The sequence below is a fragment of the Anoplolepis gracilipes genome, chromosome 15 (genome assembly GCF_047496725.1).
Source record: "Anoplolepis gracilipes chromosome 15, ASM4749672v1, whole genome shotgun sequence".
NCBI classification, from domain to species: domain Eukaryota; kingdom Metazoa; phylum Arthropoda; class Insecta; order Hymenoptera; family Formicidae; genus Anoplolepis; species Anoplolepis gracilipes.
Genome location: NC_132984.1, coordinates 6638927 through 6659239, shown reverse-complemented (window position 1 = coordinate 6659239; position 20313 = coordinate 6638927). Strand labels below are relative to the sequence as shown.

General features: G+C 28.6%; 1 protein-coding gene across 4 annotated transcripts in view; it reads right to left on the bottom strand.

Moving 5' to 3' along the window:
- Positions 1-1548: 1548 nt before the first annotated feature.
- The window catches only part of LOC140674274 (tubulin polyglutamylase TTLL5-like), a 59826-nt gene continuing 41061 nt past the window's right edge, over positions 1549-20313 (bottom strand). Inside the window, exons 5-15 of one of the 4 annotated variants that reach the window (XM_072907697.1) lie at positions 18655-18761; positions 18046-18259; positions 13099-13355; positions 12405-12604; positions 10770-10990; positions 10122-10314; positions 9834-9987; positions 8518-8658; positions 8217-8367; positions 6607-6773; positions 1549-2589 (exon numbers count right to left, since the gene is read on the bottom strand). In XM_072907697.1, the coding sequence (XP_072763798.1) occupies positions 2391-2589; positions 6607-6773; positions 8217-8367; positions 8518-8658; positions 9834-9987; positions 10122-10314; positions 10770-10990; positions 12405-12604; positions 13099-13355; positions 18046-18259; positions 18655-18761 (2004 nt within the window). In that variant the 3' untranslated portion in view covers positions 1549-2390. Of the gene's footprint in view, positions 2590-6606; positions 6774-8216; positions 8385-8517; positions 8659-9833; positions 10000-10121; positions 10315-10769; positions 11011-12404; positions 12605-13098; positions 13356-18045; positions 18260-18654; positions 18762-20313 lie in introns of those variants that run through there. The other 3 variants (XM_072907696.1, XM_072907698.1, XR_012048168.1) reach the window with 3 other exon arrangements.

Here is a 20313-nt window from a genome sequence, read left to right as displayed (position 1 = left end):
GTAGGTGGAGTTTACTTTACTAAATTTTTATGTAAGACTTAGTTACAGAGATGTATAATTGCAAAATTTGTAAATTAGCGAAAATAACTTTTTTCGACATTTTCACCGAGAAAAAAGTTGCTTCTTTTGGCACAGATAATAACGCTGTGCATTCCGTGTCCGCAAATTCTGAAACACCCTGTATATTTTGTATATATACACACACACACACACACACACACATACACACACACAAAATATACAGGGTGTTTCAGAATATATATATATATATATATATATATATATATATATATATATATATATATACAGAGTGTCCCGAAAATACCGGTAAATATTTGAATGGCAGGTTCTTTAGAACATTTTAAGACAAAAAGTTTAATACAAAAATGTCGAGGCTACAATAGTTTTCAAACTAGAAGCAATTATATCTCACGAATGATAGGGCTGAGATTTCGCGCTTTCAGGTGCGGCAAAATAATAAGTGATAAAAGTGCTCCTATAAATAGTGCTCTTTTCACGATATTATGAATATTATGTTAGCACTTGTTATTTTGCCGTACCTGAGAGCGCGAAATCTCAACCCTATCATTCGTGAAATATAATTGCTTCCAGTTTGAAAACTATTGTAGCCTCGACATTTTTGTATTCAACTGTTCGTCTTAAAATGTTCTAAAGAACCTGCCATTAAAATATTTACCGGCATTTTCGGGACACCCTGTATATATATATATATACAGGGTGGGTCATTTTAATCGAGGAAGTCGAATATCTCGAAAACCAAACCTGGGAGAGAAAAATGTTTCAGGCAAAAGTTGTTTGATTTCGAGGGGGCCATAAGATGGTACTATTGGTCTGACCTTGAAGAGTCATTTGAAGGTCACATGAACGTCATGTTTAATTTTTTAAATGGGACACCTTATATATTATTGCATATTCTTGTAGCTTATCTTGAGAGCTTTCCAAAACACTATAATCAAATGTTTTTTCATGAAGTACTTTTTGAGTTATAAGGCTTTTAAAGTTGAAATATTTTGACATAAAATATAAGATATCTTGTAAAATATTCATTTTTCGATTATCTTACCTTAATACTTTTATGCACAGAATAACAAGACAAATCAATTGGCGTAATTAAAACACATAGTTATCTTTAAGAAAAAATCTGAATTTGCAACTACAGTTACACATTTTTACTTTAACATAATTATGTGTTTTAATTACGCTAATTGATTTGTCTCGTTATTCTGTGCATAAAAGTATTAGAGTAAGATAATAAAAAAATGAATATTTTATGAGATATCTTGTATTTTATGTCAAAATACTGCAACTTTGAAGCCTTATAACTCAAAAAATACTTAATGAAAAATACTTTGTCATAAGTGTTTTGGAAAGCTCTCGAGATGAGCTACAAGAATATGTAAAAATATATAGGATGTTCCATTTAAAAAACTTGCAGTGATCTTCACGTGACCTTCAAATGACTTTTCAAAGTCAAACCAATGGTGCCATCTTATGGCCCCTTCGAAACCATACAACTTTTGTCTGAAACATTTTTCTCTCCCGGGCTTGATTTTCGAGATATTCGACTGGATGGATTAAAATGGTCCACCCTGTATATATATATATATATATATATATATATATATATATATTTATATATATATATATATTTATATATTTATATATACAGGGTGTCTGGTAATGATCGCCTCTCCTCTCTAGGACAGATAGAGCAGGTCCAACTGAACATAAAAGTCCTGTACCATTTTGCGATTTGCGCAATAATTTTTAAACTAATAATTAAAAACGCTCAGCGAACGATATTATATATTTATACAAAGTGTCCGGTAATAATCGCCCCAACTTTCTAGGGCTTATAGAGCAAGTCAAACTGAACATAAAAATCCTCTACCATTTTGCGATTTTCGCAATAATTATTAAAATATTAATTAAAAACGCTCAGCGTATGAGCGCGCGTATATAGTACTTAGCATATGCTGAGCGTTTTTAATTAATATTTTAATAATTATTGCGCAAATCGCAAAATGATAGAGAATTTTTATGTTCAGTTTGACCTGCTCTATCAGCCCTAGAGAGGTGAAGCAATTATTATCGGACACTTTGTATATAATATATATAATATCGTTCGCTGAACGTTTTTAATTAATAGTTTAATAATTATTGCGCAAATCGCAAAATGGTACAGAACTTTTATGTTCAGTTTGACTACTCTATCTGCCCTAGAGAGGTGAGGCGGTCATTACCGGACACCTTGTATATACATATATATATATATATATATATATATATATATATATATATATACAAAATAAATGGCGCACGCTTATAATATTCTAGTGTAATAATTTGTTAATTACAATATAATAATATTATCTATTGATTGAATTGTTACATCTGCACTGCCCTGTTGCAGCAACGTTAGAATATATTCGAGATGTAATATGAGGTAGAGATCCAAGAAGATTAGCTCCTCTCAAAGTACCGGCAAAACCGTTTTTTCCTAAGAAACTGTGAGTACATTTATAAAGGCGAGTTTGAAGAATTAGCACATCATCGAGATCTTGTTCGCTGTAATATAATTATATTATATTTTAATTTAATGTAGAGTTAGACTACATTACAAATTTATATAATTTTTCTACATTATAATGCTTTTTATATTTATATTTCTTGAATATAATATAAAAAATATTTCATCTATATCTTAGATAAGAACGGAAAGTGACCCTCTTATCATATAGTTTTACAGCAGATCGAAAAAAGAAAGCAATATATTAAAAATTTGTCAATATATATATATTTATATGGTGAGTCAAGAAGAGAGGGAAATATTTTGATGGTATAAATTATTAATGGGTAAATAAATAAATTTATATTAATATGGTTATTATTCTTAGTAGTATTCAAGTTCGTATGAACATAGTTGTTATTCTCATTGTCAGTATTTTCGGAGATACAGCTGTTTGAATGTTGCGCGCATAATTTTTCCTAAACAATGGGCGGATTCAGCGGACTCAACAGCTTAATAGAACCAACAAAGTTCTAAAAGTAAGAACCAATCATGTTCGATTGCTACTAAGTAGCTAGTAAGTTGTTGAATCCGTTGAATCCGCCCAATGGATTGATCGAGATGCTCTGATTGATTGATCGCTACGTATTTGGACTTGACTTCGTAATATGGGGATGCACAATGGGCTAGGACTTCCTAAATGACAAAAAACCAAGTTGAAAATATTGATACAAGATCAAGAATTTCTTAAAATATTTTGTATATTTATTTTTCAAATTATTTATTAAAAGAGTAATTAATTTGTCTTTAACAGAAATAAAAAGCCAAAACAAAAAAATTATATAAAACTAATATTTTTAACTTCCTTTCATAGCTTTTTTTGGGAAAGGATGATGTTTTTGAATTCTGTAGGATGTCTTTCAAACTGACTTGTGCTTTTTTGCGCTTTCTTCTTTATTAAAAGATTTTTTTAATTAAATATAGAATGTCCCGTTTTAAACAATTACTTCTTTCAAATATTTTTTGTTTTCAATTTTAGAAAAAAAAATGTATTAAACAAAAATCTTAGTAAAAAATGATTAGTTAAAAAGCATCTATTCGACCTCTATTCAACACATTTAACATATGTATAATAAACGTCTATTCGACGTTTTTTCGACTGTCATTTCTCACTGAAGTTATAAGATTTCAACAGGGCTATATGATTATGGTATTGATTCATTCATGAGTGGCGCCACTGTCGATATTTTTAAAGGCATCATTTTTTAAAAATAAAATTATATATACATATAAAAATTTTAAGCTTTACTAAAAAATTAATAATTTTTGAGATATTTTATATTTTATGTCAAAATATATGTCAAAATATACCGAAATAAAGTATAAACTATTTCGAAAAGTATTAATTTTTTAAATAACATTAGCTTAGTATTTTTTCATAAATATACTTGACTCTATTTTAGTGTGCTTATCCTTTCTATTTATTTCATGAATGGATTGCATTGTTTTATATTCTATCTTTTTCTGTCACGATTGCTTGCAAGTCATCATCAAAATAAACTGTCATTGAAAACATGAAAGAATTACTAAGAAAATTACTAATTAGAATTATTATTATTTACTCTTTATTTGTTAAAAGTACTAAATTTACTACTAACAATAACATTAAAATTCAAAATTAATTAAAAATACTTGATTAAAATATTATATTTTAACTACATTTAAAAACAAGTTACACGAACACAGACACACATGCGTTTATGCATACGTTCTTTGTACGTATAATATGTGTATAATATATAAAATAAAAAATGTAGAGATATATTCAAAATAGCAGATATAAAAAAGCTTGCGTATGTATTTTTACCAAATTTCAAAGAAATGATTGTATCCGCCACATTGAATCCACTATTTTGAATTGTGAAAATCATATTTAAAATCAGTATCTTCAAAAACCTCTTTATAAGCATTTCCATATCAGTGCAAAAATTAATCTTTCAGTTTTATAATTTTGACACAACATGGTGAATCTTCAGCCTATTGTCAGGTGGTCGAAAACGAACGCTTACCGAACAAAGTATGCGAAAAGAATTAATTGCTCGTATTTTGGATGTTGCTACTTATATAAAAGAAGAGAAATAACATGCCATTTTAGGATACGAGTTGTACAGTGTATGGACATTCATGGTTCAATTTTTAAACATTTGTTGTGAACGTAACATATGTGTATCACTCATTTATCATTGAAATATTTAAACAAAATTCAAACAGTATCTCCGAAACTACTAATTGTAAAAATAATAACCATGTTCACATAAACTTTTTTATTTACTAATGATTCATATATATATAAGGTGGTACATTTAAGTTAACTCAAGGTAATACTCGAAAACATGAGACTTAAGAAAAAATGTTTCAAATAAAAGTTATATAGTTTCGAGAGGGACATAAGATGATGCCACTGATTTGACCTTGAATATTGGTTTGAAGGTCACATAAAGGTCACCTTTAGTACCGCTCGTTGAAAATTTATATTTTTTTCTTTAAGACAACTATGTGTTTTCTTTACACCAATTGATTCATTTCATTATTCTGTGCATAAGTATTAAGATAAGATTACCGAAAACTGAATGTAACTTTTGAGCCATAACTCGACAAGTACTTAATGAAAAAATACTTTATTATAGTGTTTTAAAAAGCTCTCGAGGTAAGCTACAAGAATGTACAATGAAAAATGGGGGTTTCATTTAAGAAATTAAAAGTGACATTTATGTGACCTTCAAACAATTATTCAAAATCAAATCAATAACATCAACTTATGTCCCCCTCGAAACCATACAATTTTTATTTGAAATATTTTTTTCTAATGTCCCATATTTTTGAGTTATTACCTTGTGTCAATTTAAATGAATCACTTTGTATATATGAGATATGGTTATTTAAAAACAGGACTGATAATTTGTACAATTTATTTATTGCCTTCTTCAATATACTCTTCATAATTATGTACATACTACTGCGTACGTATTTTCCTTTGTTCAAAATAATGATTCATATCATCAACTGTCAGATCTTTTAACAGTGTTTCACCCCCTCCATTAACTTAAATTCCTTTATAAGGTAAAAATCGTGACAGCCGAAGACATAAATCACTGTTTCGAACAATGGAAAATACGTATGTAGTGTGTAGATGAAAATGAAGAATATTGTTGAAAATAATATATAAATTGTAAAATTTTATATAAATTGCAAATAAATAGCAAAATAATAACAAATAAATAGCAAATTAGCAAAAATCGAGCAAAATCCGCAGCCTTAATTCATTTTCTTACTGCTACGTGACGTGCTATTTGCAATCTATATCCATATTCAAATTTTTCTCATAAAAAAATATCAAATGCGGCTATAATACAATTGTAACGTTTATTTCTATCAGTTTAATGTTTGATATAATCTCTTCATATGAGGAATTCATGTCTATCAAACTGATTTTTTGGAAAATCGGACAGATAAATATGTCCAAATGGATGAAAAAAAGTCATCTATTTATATTTAAAAAATAAAATAAGAGTTTAAGTATGAACTATAAAATGTTCAATTTGTTTTATCTAAATTACATTTTAAAATCATATATAAATACTGTAATTTAAAAACATCAGAAAATAACGTCTCATGAATGCAATATAGATGTCGTTTTCAAGTCTCATAAATTGACCTAAATTAAAATGTCTAAGCATTAAATTTACATCGAGAAATTCATTTAAATATACCATTTTGTGAATGATTAAAAGTTGCAAATTCTGCTCGGTTCTGCCAATCTACCGTCAGATTGCACGCGCGCAGATTTTACTCGCTTTCCATTGACATCAAATCATGTTAGCAAATCCTGTTCGGTTTCTGCTAGCAGATCATAAGCCTAATGTGGACATAATATATGCCAATTTGCTAATAACTTTTGCATAAATCTGCTGCCAATCTGCTGGCATATTGTGCACGCTTTGTTTACTAGATATATATGTATATATATATATATATATAAATGTATATGTGTATGTATATGTATATGTAATGTATACCTTGCTGCAGCCAAAAACTTTTGAAAGAGTTTATTAGAAACAGTACGAGGCCGGTCTACCGTGTCTTCATAAAGATCCGTTTCTCTATTATATAGATGCAAGAAATCGGAAAGTTGTTTTGCAGTAATGGCAGCTCGGTCTTTGTTACTCAATTTATTACACGGCAACTACGGAAAATATTATTAATTTAAATATTAAAATTATTAATATAATATAAATTATCCAAAGTTAGTGTGTTTCTCATTTATAACATAAAAATATTATATTAACAGATTATGATAACTTGATACGTGTGTTCGTTCATGCATGTGTGTATACAGGCTGATAGTGAGTCATCACATTTTATCATTTCTAATAAATTTTAATATATTTTCTAACAAAGAAATTAGATTTTTCAAAAATTTCAAATTTCTCAAACTTTTCCTTTCATTTTTCTTAATTTTCGAAAATTTCAATATATCTAAAAATTAAAGTGCATTTAATGGCAAATTAAACCATATAACGTTACTATTTTAATTTTTGTTATTGGTTAAACTTTAAAATTTTCAAAAATTAAGGAGGGTAAAAAAATTTTTTAAATTTAACGTTTTTGAAAAATCTAATTACATCGTTATAAAGTAAAGAACCATAAATAAAACTTGTTTTGAAACTTTTCATATTTCTTAATGTTTTAATGATATTCATTCAAAAATTTAAAAACCGTTTTTTTTTAAAGTAGATGTTTCAATTCTTAAGTGTACAATTAATTACTTATTTAAAAAATACTGTCTTTTATTATGTAAGGTGTCCCAAATCGCTCCTTTTAAAATGAAGAGAAGTCTTTTATCAATCTAAAAAATTTTGATAAATAAATCGGGTAGACTTTATCAAATGGCGATATTTTCAACTTCCGGTACCGGCCGGAAATGGGTTACCCAATTGAATTTTTTAAAATGATAAATGGCACTTTTTATTGTCAGATTCAAATTATATGCAACTAAACTACTTTTTACTAAAATTATATTAATAAGTTTTTATCTAAATATTATATATACAAACATGTAAATGTTATTCTTTAATGATATGGAATGGTCTATGTTAGACATGAAAATAAATAATGACGAAATGTCATTTATTCGATATACTTGATATATTATTTTAGAACATCATAATTTCTCAAAGACAATTGACAAGTAAACCACTGCTTAAATTCCTTAAAGTCATTTCCTCAGAATATTAAAATCAAAATGAAGATTATCCAAAATGTGCTTGATGCTTTTTCAAAGATAATTAATAAATTTTTATTTTGACCTTAATTTTAAGCCTCACAAAGATTAACAAAGGTCATTAATCGTAGTCAATTGTCCTTGAAAAGTTATGACATCTTAAAATAATATATTAAATATATTAAATATATAACACTTATTTATCATCACATACATTTATATTTAACATATTTATAACATTAAAGAAACACACGCACACTTAAATACATACATATCAAAAACATGCAAATGCAATTATAAGACTAATTGATAAAAGCTAATATAATTTCTATTATCAACTATTAAAATGTCTTATAGAATAAATTTACCTAAAATATAGCAGAATATCAACAATTAAATACATACTGTAAATAGAAATGGTGTTCTCAAATTGCATGACGAATGTTGAAGAAACTTCATAATAAGATCACAACATGCTGGATCTGCATTAGGTTGTGATATTTTTCGTAATATGTAGCTTAAATATAAACCAAAAGCTTTCCTCGCTTCACCAGGACTGAAATATTGTTTGATCTAATATTTTTACATATCATATATTTCAGAAGAAAAAGATAACAATGCAGATAAAAATCAATTACAAAGTAGTTAGTCAATGTACAAAATAGTTAAATAATTGATATTTGTTACATAAATTTTGATAACAAACCTTAGTTTGTTGCCTTCTTGCATTGACTGTATTACTTGGTTTTTATATTTGTGCATATCTATACCCAAATTTTCTTTGTTATTCCTTCTGTCCAAAGTTTGTTTGTGACCTTTTACCAATGCTCTTTCGTATCTTTCATATCTATAATTAAATACTCAAATTTATTAACTTTTACAAAATATTTATAGTTTTATATATATATATATATATATATATACACACATACAGGGTGACCCATTTTAATGCACCACCCCCAAAAACTTTTTTATTTTTGATTGTAGAAAAAAATACTTCAGACAAAAGTTGTTTGGTTCGAAGGGGGCCATAAAATGGTACCAATAGTTTGACCTTGGATAGTCATTTGAAGCTCACGTGAAGGTCACCTTTAATTTCTTAAATGGAACCTATTATTTTTCATTGCATATTCTTGTAGTTTACCTCGAGAGCTTTCCAAAACACTTATGATAGGGTTTTTCATTAAGTATTTTTTGAGTTATGAGACTTGAAAGTTGCAATATTTTGACATAAAATACAAGATATCTCGTAAAATATTCATTTTTCGATTATCTTACCCTAATACTTTTATGCACAGAATAATGAGACAAATCAATTGGCGCAATTAAAACACATAATTATGTTAAAGTAAAAATGTGTAACTGCTAGTTGCAAATTCAGATTTTTTCTTAAAGATAACTATATGTGTTTTCTTTACACTTTGATTCGTCTCATTATTCTGTGCATAAAAGTATTAAGGTAAGATTGCCGAAAACTGAATGTTTTACAAGATATTTTGTATTTTGAAATAAAATGTTGAAACTTTCAAGTCTCATAACTCAAAAAGTATTTAATGAAAAAACATTTCATTATAGTGTTTTGGAAAGCTCTCGAGATAATATGCAATACAAGAATATGCAATAATATATAGGGTGTTCCATTTAAAAAAAATCAACGTGACCTTCACATGACCTTTAAATGAAAATTCAAGGTAAAACCAATGACACCATCTTATGTATCCCTCGAAACCATGCAACTTTTGTCTGAAAGATTTTTTTCTAAAATACTCTGTTTCCGAGATAAAAGGGGTGTACGGGTGGTCTGTGGCACCTCTGTGTGTGTGTGTGTGTGTGTGTGTGTGTGTGTGTGTGTGTGTGTGTGTGTGTGTGTGTGTGTGTGTGTGTGTGTGTGTGTGTGTGTGTGTGTGTGTGTGTGTGCGCGCGCGCGCGCGTGCGCGTGTATATATGTAAAATTATATATATATATATATATAATGAAAAAATGCTATTATAAACATAAAAAATATTTATAATACAACTTACCTGGATAACCTGTCTAATGTTATCTCTGGAATAACGTAACCAGTATTGCGATTAGCAATAGGAAATAATTGTTCATGTAACATTAAATTATGATTTACATTAATATGTTGCGGTAATCTCCTTGGGCCAAGCGGATCCGATATCATTGGTATACCTGTAATTGGATCTAAGGCATAGAATTATAAATAAGTTAATTTGTAAGGCACATACATGGTTTGATTTTAAGAAAAGCCATAATTTTTTTTTATTTAAGCTTCAAATAATTATTTAACAAAAAATTATACTTACCCAAATATTGCGAGTAAAGTTCCCAAGATTTTGGACTTGGAAATATTCTAACAAATCCACCTCTTCTCTCGAATTGTGCTTTTGCAGACGTTACTATTCGTTGTTGCTCTAAGCTTAGACCTTTATTTTTATTACTCCTATTAATATTCTTTTTTTCCTGAGGTAATGTTTCTGCAGACTGTACTCTTCTATACTAAAACAAACAAAAATAATAATCTGCTTAATCTATTTATCATCCCTTAATTCAATGCTCTATAACCCGCCAGTTCCTAATTTCCATATTTTATAAAATAAAGAAAAAAATAGACTATTTAGTAATTAAATTTAATATAATGATTGAATTTAATATTTGCTTAGTATTTCATTTATCTTTTTTTCATCAAACATTTTATGTTTATCTTCTTCGTATTTAAATAAAATATTTGTTTTTATTTTTTGCTAATTAAGAATAAAAAATCCATTAGAATCGTTTTCCTTTTGCTATATTTATAATCTAAATGTAAGTAAAAAATATTGTATAACTTTGAAGTTAGTATAAAATTGAATATTTAATGTTTAAAGTTTATATTTTGTACAGATATAAAGGGTAAAAAGTTTTCTTTATAAAATAAGTATAATTTTTAGAAAAAATATGAAAAAATAACTTACACTAATTTTTTTATTGGAATTAAGGCCAGCACGATTTAAACTTTGGGAACGTAGAATTGGATCAACAGCAGGTATACCGACAAGAGTAAACAAATCTGCTATTAAAGCTGACTTAAGTCTAACATCTAATGGTGAATCACATCCCAATGAAGGCGTTAAATTTACTTCCAGTAACCACGGCTTCAGCGTATCATCGATTAGTATATCAAAGCCAAATAATTCTAGAATGAAAACAATATATCTATGTATGTAAATAATAAACACGCACGCACGCACACACACATTATATACAGGGTGGGCCATTTTAAACAGTACGGTTAATTGTGTCGTAAACTAAGCGAAATATCGAAAAATGTTTCAGACAAAAGTTTTAGGATTTCGAGGGGGCCATAAGATGGTACCATTGGACCTTCGATAGTCACTTGAAGGTCACTTAAAGGTCATCTTTAATTTCCTAAATGGAACCTACTATTTTTCTTATAGTTATCTTTAAGAAAAAAATCTGAATTTGCAACTAGCAGTTACACATTTTTACTTTAACATAATTATGTGTTTTAATTACGCCAATTGATTCGTCTCATTATTCTGTGCATAAATATATTAGGGTAAGATAATCGAAAAATGAATATTTTACGAGATATCTTGTATTTCATGTCAAAATATTGCAACTTTGAAGCCTTATAACTCGAAAAGTATTTAATGAAAAAATATTTTATTATAGTGTTTTGAAAAGCTTTTGAAGTAAACTACAAGAATATGTAATGAAAAATAATAAGTTCTATTTAAGAAATTAAAGATGACCTTTATGTAACTTTCAAGTGACTATCCAAGGTCAAACCAATGGTACCATTTTATGGCCCCCTCGAAACCATACAACTTTTGTCTGAAATATTTTTCGATGTTTCGCTTAGTTTACGAGAAAATTGACCGTAATGTTTAAAATGGCCCACCCTGTATATATATATATATATATATATATATACATACATATATATATATATATATATACACATACATATATATATATATATATATATATATATTATATAAAAAATAATTACATTTTTACTTGTATGTATTTGTGTTTATATACAGGATGTCCAAAGGTCATGCACCATCTGTTAATGACGAGTTCTTGGGATCGTTTGGAGATTTTTATTAACGAAATTATCCTCAGCAAAAATATCAATAAAAAAAGGACTTTTTAACTAAACTTTCCGGAATTACAAAGTTAACGCATCTTGTAATTAATTTGACATAGAGTTTACTTTCATACAATTTTAAGACCACTAGTTACAATATATGGCAAGTATTGGCAATTTGTAATGATAAAAAAAAAGGTAAATTTCTTTTCGACATTTTTGCTGAAAAAGAATTGTTTTTAAATGATTTCAGAAATTTGTAGCAGATAGTGCAATGACTCTATATAACATCTTATATGTAGGGAAAATTAATTATAGTAATTTAAAAAGTGCTTATCATAAAATAATTATTTGTTAATTTTACATATTAAAAATGATTTTCTAGTTTTATCTGTGTATAATGAAATATATTTAATTTTATTATATTTATACATATTATAATATATTAATAAAACCTATAATTTGTATATTTATTAGAAAAGTCAATTATTACCAAAACATGTATCAGGATGTTTCACGAATTGTTTTAAACCACTGACAATTCCAGATGCAGTAGCAAGGATTGATTTTATAATAATATCTTCTATTCGCTGCATTAGCGATTCTGTGTCTTGACCCATTGAACGTAAGTGTCTGAGCAATGCCGACAATGTCCACTTGTGTCCTACATTTTCAGCGTCAGGATCTTCACTCCTAATCACATTAGACCCTCTCTATACATACCTTTTTTATAGCAATTTTCCTATTCATATCATTTTAGTCATTTTTTTTATTTTTTTAATTCTACTTTATTTTTATCTTTTTTCTCTTTCTATTCCATTTTTTAATTACGCTTTTTCATACTTTTGTCTTTCCTCTTATTTTATCTCTTTTGGTTTTCCTTTTTTCCTATTATTTTCATTACTATTTTGCTAATTGTGTGAATTTTAATATTTTAGGGAAATAGTAAGTTTGGTGGTATTATTATTTATGTTATAACTGAGGCAATTATTTCAAAATTTTAAGGTAGAATAAAATCAAGTAAAAGTATCAATAGTTTGTTTTTATAAGCAATCTTTACCGTAAAGTTTTCTCAAAATTTAATAACTTTAATATTGGCACTTAACTAATTTACACTATTGTTTTAAGTTATCTTTCATCACAAATAATTTTATCTTAATACTCTGTCTATATTTGTTTTAACTTACTTTACATAATCCACGTGAAATTTATTTATACTGTAGTTGCAAAGATGCATGCAAGGATTCCAAATGTACTGATTTCCTCCATCGTATTTAACAGCTGCAAATCTCACTAAACCTTCCTCGTATAAATAAATAAGCAGAGGATCGTAATTCGTCACAGCTACGTAGAGACGCAAATCACACTTGTGTCCATCAACTAAAAGCGGATTATTTATGTATTGTGCCACGATGACTGATTCATCTGTCAGGATCTTCTCAGGCTATAACAGAATAATAAACAATTAGACAAATGAGTACCAATGCATTTAGATGTATCAAATTTAAAACTGAAATTATGTTCTTTCGGCAAAACTGCCGAAAACGAGACTCCACTACTGTAAATTGTGATATTTTCCAAACTTCTTTTTGTAATGAGTTTTCAATAAACAATAAACAGTTAAAATTTTGTAGAAACTACTCAGTATAATAATCGTGATAATATCAAGGGGAGTTGTAACGAGAACAATGTAACGAGATCCTCTTTTTTGGCAGTTTTACATTCCCTGTCTTTGCCCCCCCCCCTCTCTCTCTCTCTCTCTCTCTCTCTCTCTTTTCTGTAAAATAAGTAATGTAAGTAATTTCAGAATATTTACTCAAATCTCGTAAAAAACAAGTTCTTGAAAATTCCTAATTTTCAAGAACATATTTTTATTTAAAAATCAAGATCCAAAGAAAATTTTTTTAGAGATTTCTAAGTAAAATAAGTTTGTTATTATGTACGTTTTCTGGTATTTTTCACTTATATGTATATACAAAAGAAAAATAAACAGATATTTAAGTTTCAAGTGATAGATTTAAAAATATAGTAAAAAATTGAACAGCTTTCATAAAATAAACATTTTTCACTTGCATAACATTTTCTTATTTCTTTCATCACTAAAAGTTACAACAAATAATATGTGCTACATATTTTCAATATTTTGTTACAAGATATTGAATATATAAACAGAGATAAATATATTCATAATATATTTTAAACATATATAATTTACAACTCGACTAATTTAATCGGTGAATTGCCTGTTGCTTAACTTCTTGAAATTATTGTTTATAATATAAAAATTAAATTATCAAAAAGATTTTTTTCTTAATTCTTTGAGTTTCAATAACATTTCACGAGAATTTCCTTATTTTTTCCAAATAGATACTTGGATTTGATGTATAAAAAATTTCTGAAAAATCTAGAGTCTCTATATTTTTTCAGATAGATACTTTGGATTTGAAATCAAGCACGTATTTATGTATGTATAAATGTATTAATGTATATAAGTAATTAAAACTTTCAAGAAATCGCATTATTATAATACAAAGAACGTGAATAAATTTAACAATTTAAATAAACGGTGTCCAAAATTTCGTGTCCATTTGTAACATGTCCAATTGTATTGTGCGCAACAATGCACCGCCCCTATTCTAGATTACTAGCACCTCGGTAATGGAGGCACGCACACAAGCAAGCACTATATGAGAAAGTGCATGGATACAGTTCTCTTAATGAGTGCCTCTATCAACGAGGTGTAACACCTAGAATTGGCATCACTGATTATTACTAATAAACCTTCTTTTCTCCCTTCCCCTTCTTGTCAAAAAACTCACACAGACGCATTAAATATATTTTATCGAAGCAGTGCAGGAATTACAAGAATTTCTAGAAAACACAAAACTGAAAATAATTTCCTTTTTGGTTAAGCGAATAAATTGGAGTTTTATTCCGTCACAAACACTTCATTTTGAAAATTCATTTTATAGTCTTGACTATTGTTTCTTTCATATTTGAAGGAAACTACATTCAAGATTATGAAGAAATATTTTTATATAATTACACAGGGAAAGACTTTTTGCTTTTGATGAGTATAACGCTAATTACAAAGAAGCTATATTAAATTCGCGATCTTTGACAAACTCCATTAACAAACAATCCTTTTGACTTTAATGATTTTACATCTTCTCATGTTCTTATAGACAACTCACTGTTCAGTCTGTTTAATTGAATTATCTCGACATTCCTCTGAGTAATTATTTGTCTAATTGGCAGTATTTGCAGAAATTTTGCCAGTTCTTATGTGGCCGGCCACAAGAATATTTACAAAAATTGCAGAAAATGAATAAATGGACTACTCAGGAACCAACATCAAACACACTTGTTTTACTCATCGAAGAAAACATGCCATCTTTGCAGTGGCCCTTGGATCCACTTATTCTGGTCCCAAATAACCAAGCATGATCAATTATATTAATTAATCATATTGCTATCATGTTGATTAATATGATTAATCATGTTGTTATGTTTCCAACAAAACAACAATCTCACAGATAGTTGGGTACCTGTGGCGTAGACAGTTGAGTCTGAATAAGGACGATAAAGACGCAGACAGGCTCTTTTAAGATATCAGTAAAGATATGTCTATTATACAAAGTGTCCCCGAATTAGCGGATCAACTCTCGTGGGTAGATAGAGCGTGTTAAACTGAAGAGAAAAGTCTTATATCAATTTGCTAAATTCGCAATAATTAATGAGATATAAATTAATAAAAATCGACCAATCCGTGCCAGTATAAGCACGCGGCGCGAAGAAACCTCCCAGTTGTTACTTGATACTAGGTACGCGGCAAGACATATAAACGCAGCGCGCACTGTACGTGTCTCTTTCAGTACGTCCTTTGTACATCCTTTGTAGAATGCTCCGTCTACTGTCTCGCCGCGCGTCTAGTATCAAGTAACAACTGGAAGGTTTTTTCGCGCCGCGCGCTTATACTGGCACGGATTGGCCGATTTTTATTAATTTTTATATCTCATTAATTATTGTGAATTTAGCAAAATGATATAAAATATTTCTCTTCAGTTTAACACGCTCTATTTACTCACGAGAGTTGATCCGCTAATTCGGGGATACCCTGTATAATATAGGCATATCTTCTTTACTGATATCTTGAAATGTAATGTATAAGTATATTTGGTCGTATGTACGTGCTTACGTACGTGCGTAAATTCAATGATTATATTATGTGCGGTCTAATGACCACTACACAAACGTCTGCAATCGACAATATGTCGAATAAGAATTCATGCATACATCTTGCAGATTTAGAAGGTTCTCTTGCGAAATTTTTCTGAAATTTTGAGCGCTTGGAGCTTCCGCCACGCATGAACCGCACAAACCTTTGCCGCTAGATGGCGGAGTTTCATGTAAGAAGAATTAAATTTCGCTTATATTTTGATATATAAAACGACGCAACGAGATTTTTGGGAACAGTTTCAGCTGTTCAGAGCCAAGTTGATACAATACATCAGGCAGTTAGAGCCACATTATAGCCGACCTAACAACACGACAGATTACATTATACTATGAAAGATTAGTTAACACGAGACAACCATATCAGCCTTATTACACAGGATGTATTAAATTTATTAGAACACGCAAGGCGCAGCTTGCCACTTTTCACCCCACGCCATAGGAGAAATCTCCCAGGCACAACGAATTATAGTGCCACTTCTATGTTATCGACCCGCATTGCTCGCAAAATCGATTCACAGATATTGGATAGCTTCTCATATACAAATACGTATACATTTTGTCGATGATACATGATACTTGTCATGTTTTTCTACAGTCATATTTATTCATCCACCTCATAAAAATGTTATGATATGTAAAATGGAAGATATTGGAATATGTTATTAAGACTCTCGAGTACTCGCTGCGAAACTTCGATGTCGACATATAGTTCTGTCTCTTTCTCTTTTTTGGGAAATTTGTCAGAAGCGAAAAATGACAGCCCAATTTATGTTGCAACCTACGTCGTAATTATTTGCTTTTTGCTAGTGTTGTGATGTGCAATGTATTTATGAAACTTGTGAAAATATGCGGCTGCCAAGCTGTGTAAGGAATAAACTGTGTAAAGTAACATTTTCCTCTCCTTTCGACGGTTAGTTAATATTATCTTAGAAAAAATAGTAGTTTGTCATCTTACTTATTTCGTTATTTTACTTTTTTTTTCCCTACTCTAAAAAATATTGGATCTAGCGTTAAAAAAAAAGTAAATTCTACCAAGTCTTCCATTATTGAGGATATAGTTTAATAGGGCTATTTTTATTAATTAATGCTAACTATGAATTAAATAATCTGCTGATGCATCGTAAAAGTAGTGTATTTAAAGTCAAATTTTAAGTCAAATCGTGTGTTTTCCTACATTTCAAGAGTTCATTTCGGACTCAATTTACAGTTATTTATCAATTGTCAGGAGAAAGGATTACCAGTCGTACATTTTTACAGGTGTGCTGAAGAGATTGGTAGTATATTTCGTTGAAATATGTTTTTATTTACATGTCAGTCGCAACATAAATCAGGGTATCATTTCTTGCTATTTCTCGCTTATGACGTCACGGTTTCAATATGGCCGCGGCGACTACTCGGAAGCCTTAAATGAATTTTTAAATACACTATACTGTAATTTCGTAAAGATAGTGAAAATAGTTACTATAATTATATGTTGTATTCCTTTTGAACAAACAACAAAAAATTACATATGGATCCAAAACACATTTTTAATTATATATCACGTACTTTCCTTGGCAGATTAAACTTTCAACTACAAGAAATTACTTATTATTATCAAAAGACATCAATTAGTTGAACATCGGTTAGTTAATATTATCTTAGAAAAAATAGTAGTTTGTCATCTTATCTATTTCGTTATTTTACTTTTTTTTCCCTACTCTAAAAAATATTGGGTCTAGCATTAAAAAAAGTCAATTCTACCAAGACTCCCATTATTGAGGATATAGTTTAATAGGGCTATTTTTATTAATTAATGCTAACTATGAATTAAATAATCTGCTGATGCATCATAAGAGTAGTGTATTTAAGACAATAAAAAGGCGTTATAAAAATTGCTGTAAGTGTATTCTTACATTATTAACAATGTAAATACCACGGCCTCGTGAACTGGCTTTAGGCTTAACAATCCATAGTCCTCTATATCTGAAATGCGCTGAAATTAATTCTTTAGCTTCAGTAGGCAGTAGAAAAGTCTGAGGTATAAAATCGAGGTGTCGAAATCCTTTACTCCTCTGCATAGCTTCGATGTTTTTGTAAAGACGGTCTTTACGGGTAATTTCGTAAGATCTAAAAAATAGATTTTTAAAATAAAGTTAAGAAACATAAGTTAATATTTACTTATTCAGGTGTTATGAAGATTAAATATATTTTTGAATATTTCAAAATTTAAGTATATTTTTAAATCAGTATGTTATTAAGTAAATATTTTTGAAAATTTATATATTTGAATATATTTGAATTTTATTTAAATATTTGATTCTAAATATTTGATTTAAATATATTCTCTGAATATTTAAATTGTTCTGAAAATTTATTTCGTTAAAATTGTTTGACAAATCTTTATACATATTTTTTCCTGTTATTTAATTATTTAATAATTATTTAATTGTATTAATGTTATTTAATAATTAATAATTATTTCCTATTTAAGAAAGCTGTTTCTTAATCATATTTTTTCTTACCTAGGAAAATGATTCACTTTTTGATAAGGCATTAAATTTCGCAAAACATCTGGTTTGGGATGATTTCCCATCCATAATATATTAAAATCCATTTCATTCATAGGCACCTGAAAACAAAAATATTAATACAGAAATATTATTTTTTATTGAAACGAAGAAATGTTTTATTTACTAATAGGGAATTGAGCTAATTGAGAACCAAATGTGATAAATAAAAATGCCAAATTTTTCTTATTCTATTTGTACAATATTTATTGCACATTTCGGTCTCTCATTGAACCATCATCAGAATATTATATACTAATTATATAATATTAATGATCGTATGGATATACAATTCCGATACATGTATATAATTCTTATCCTTTATATGATCTATCGGTTACATCAGTATGCTGCAATGCAATATTGAATGCTGCACAAGTCCACACTCAACTAATAAAGTTGTATGCTCTCACCGCTTTTATATTAACCAGAATCGACAGTGAGATACAAACAACCATAAATTCCAAACTTTATTGTTCCTTTGAAGAAAGGAATTGAGCGTTAGGATTAAATATTCGGTAAATTATTCACTAACGTGAGATATACTTGACTTTCTGTATCGCTCTGTAAGTTTATACTATTTACTTGGCTTTGATGAATATTATTTCCGACACAACAATCTCTTTTTATAAATCTTCATCCAATATTTCTACTTCGCCCGATGCGAGCTTATGATTGTTTATTTTGTGATCCATAATAACAGAGTGTTAAGCTGAATTTAATGTAATTAGGTGCTCGGTTATCTTCAGAAATTTCGACTAATTTTCAGTAATCTGCTCGTATATCCTATAATGTATCAGTTTTTGCATGGGATCTTATATATTACATTACTGCGCATTCCGTCATTCAAAGTGTCTTTTGTACACGTATGAACCGTCGCAATTTATATTAATGCTCATATATAAGAGCATAACGTTTAAATCACGGACTACTGGTTTGAATTTCTTGATGATTCTTAGTGCATAAGGAATATTGAAGTATTAATACGAGATTATGTGATCATCTTATCGAAAGATTAATATGAATGCTTTCCATTTAGCAATACAAGTGTTATTCTGTCTTTTTTCGACATCAAGTGAGAACAAAGATAGAATAATATTTGTGTCGACTTGTATTACTAAATTCAACACTCTATGTGAATATTAAATTAAGTACATATAAGTCTTAAATGAGTTATTAGTGGATAAATATAGGTACATAAATATATATAATACATGTTATTTGGACTCCACGATTCTTTTCTTTCCTACGATTTCAAGCACATTTGTTGTTTTTCTGAGAACATTATAAATGTGAAAATGCATTTGAATAAAATATAGTGGGCAAACCGCCACCATTTAGAAAAATTAGTTTAAACATTTAGACATCATAAATTAATAAAATTTCAAAAACCGCGGCGTCAGATTGCTCATAAAATGCATTTTTAGTGCCGACTAAGCGACAACAAAATCTGAGAAAATTTAAACAACTGATATTTTTTATCTGCGAGTAGATTCATAAAATCTGGGAAGACAGATTTATTAAAATTTTTCAATACACTAGGCAAACGTTTTGTTGCTGCGGATGACTATAAAAACACACTCAATGGGGATAAAGAACAACCCAAACCAAAGG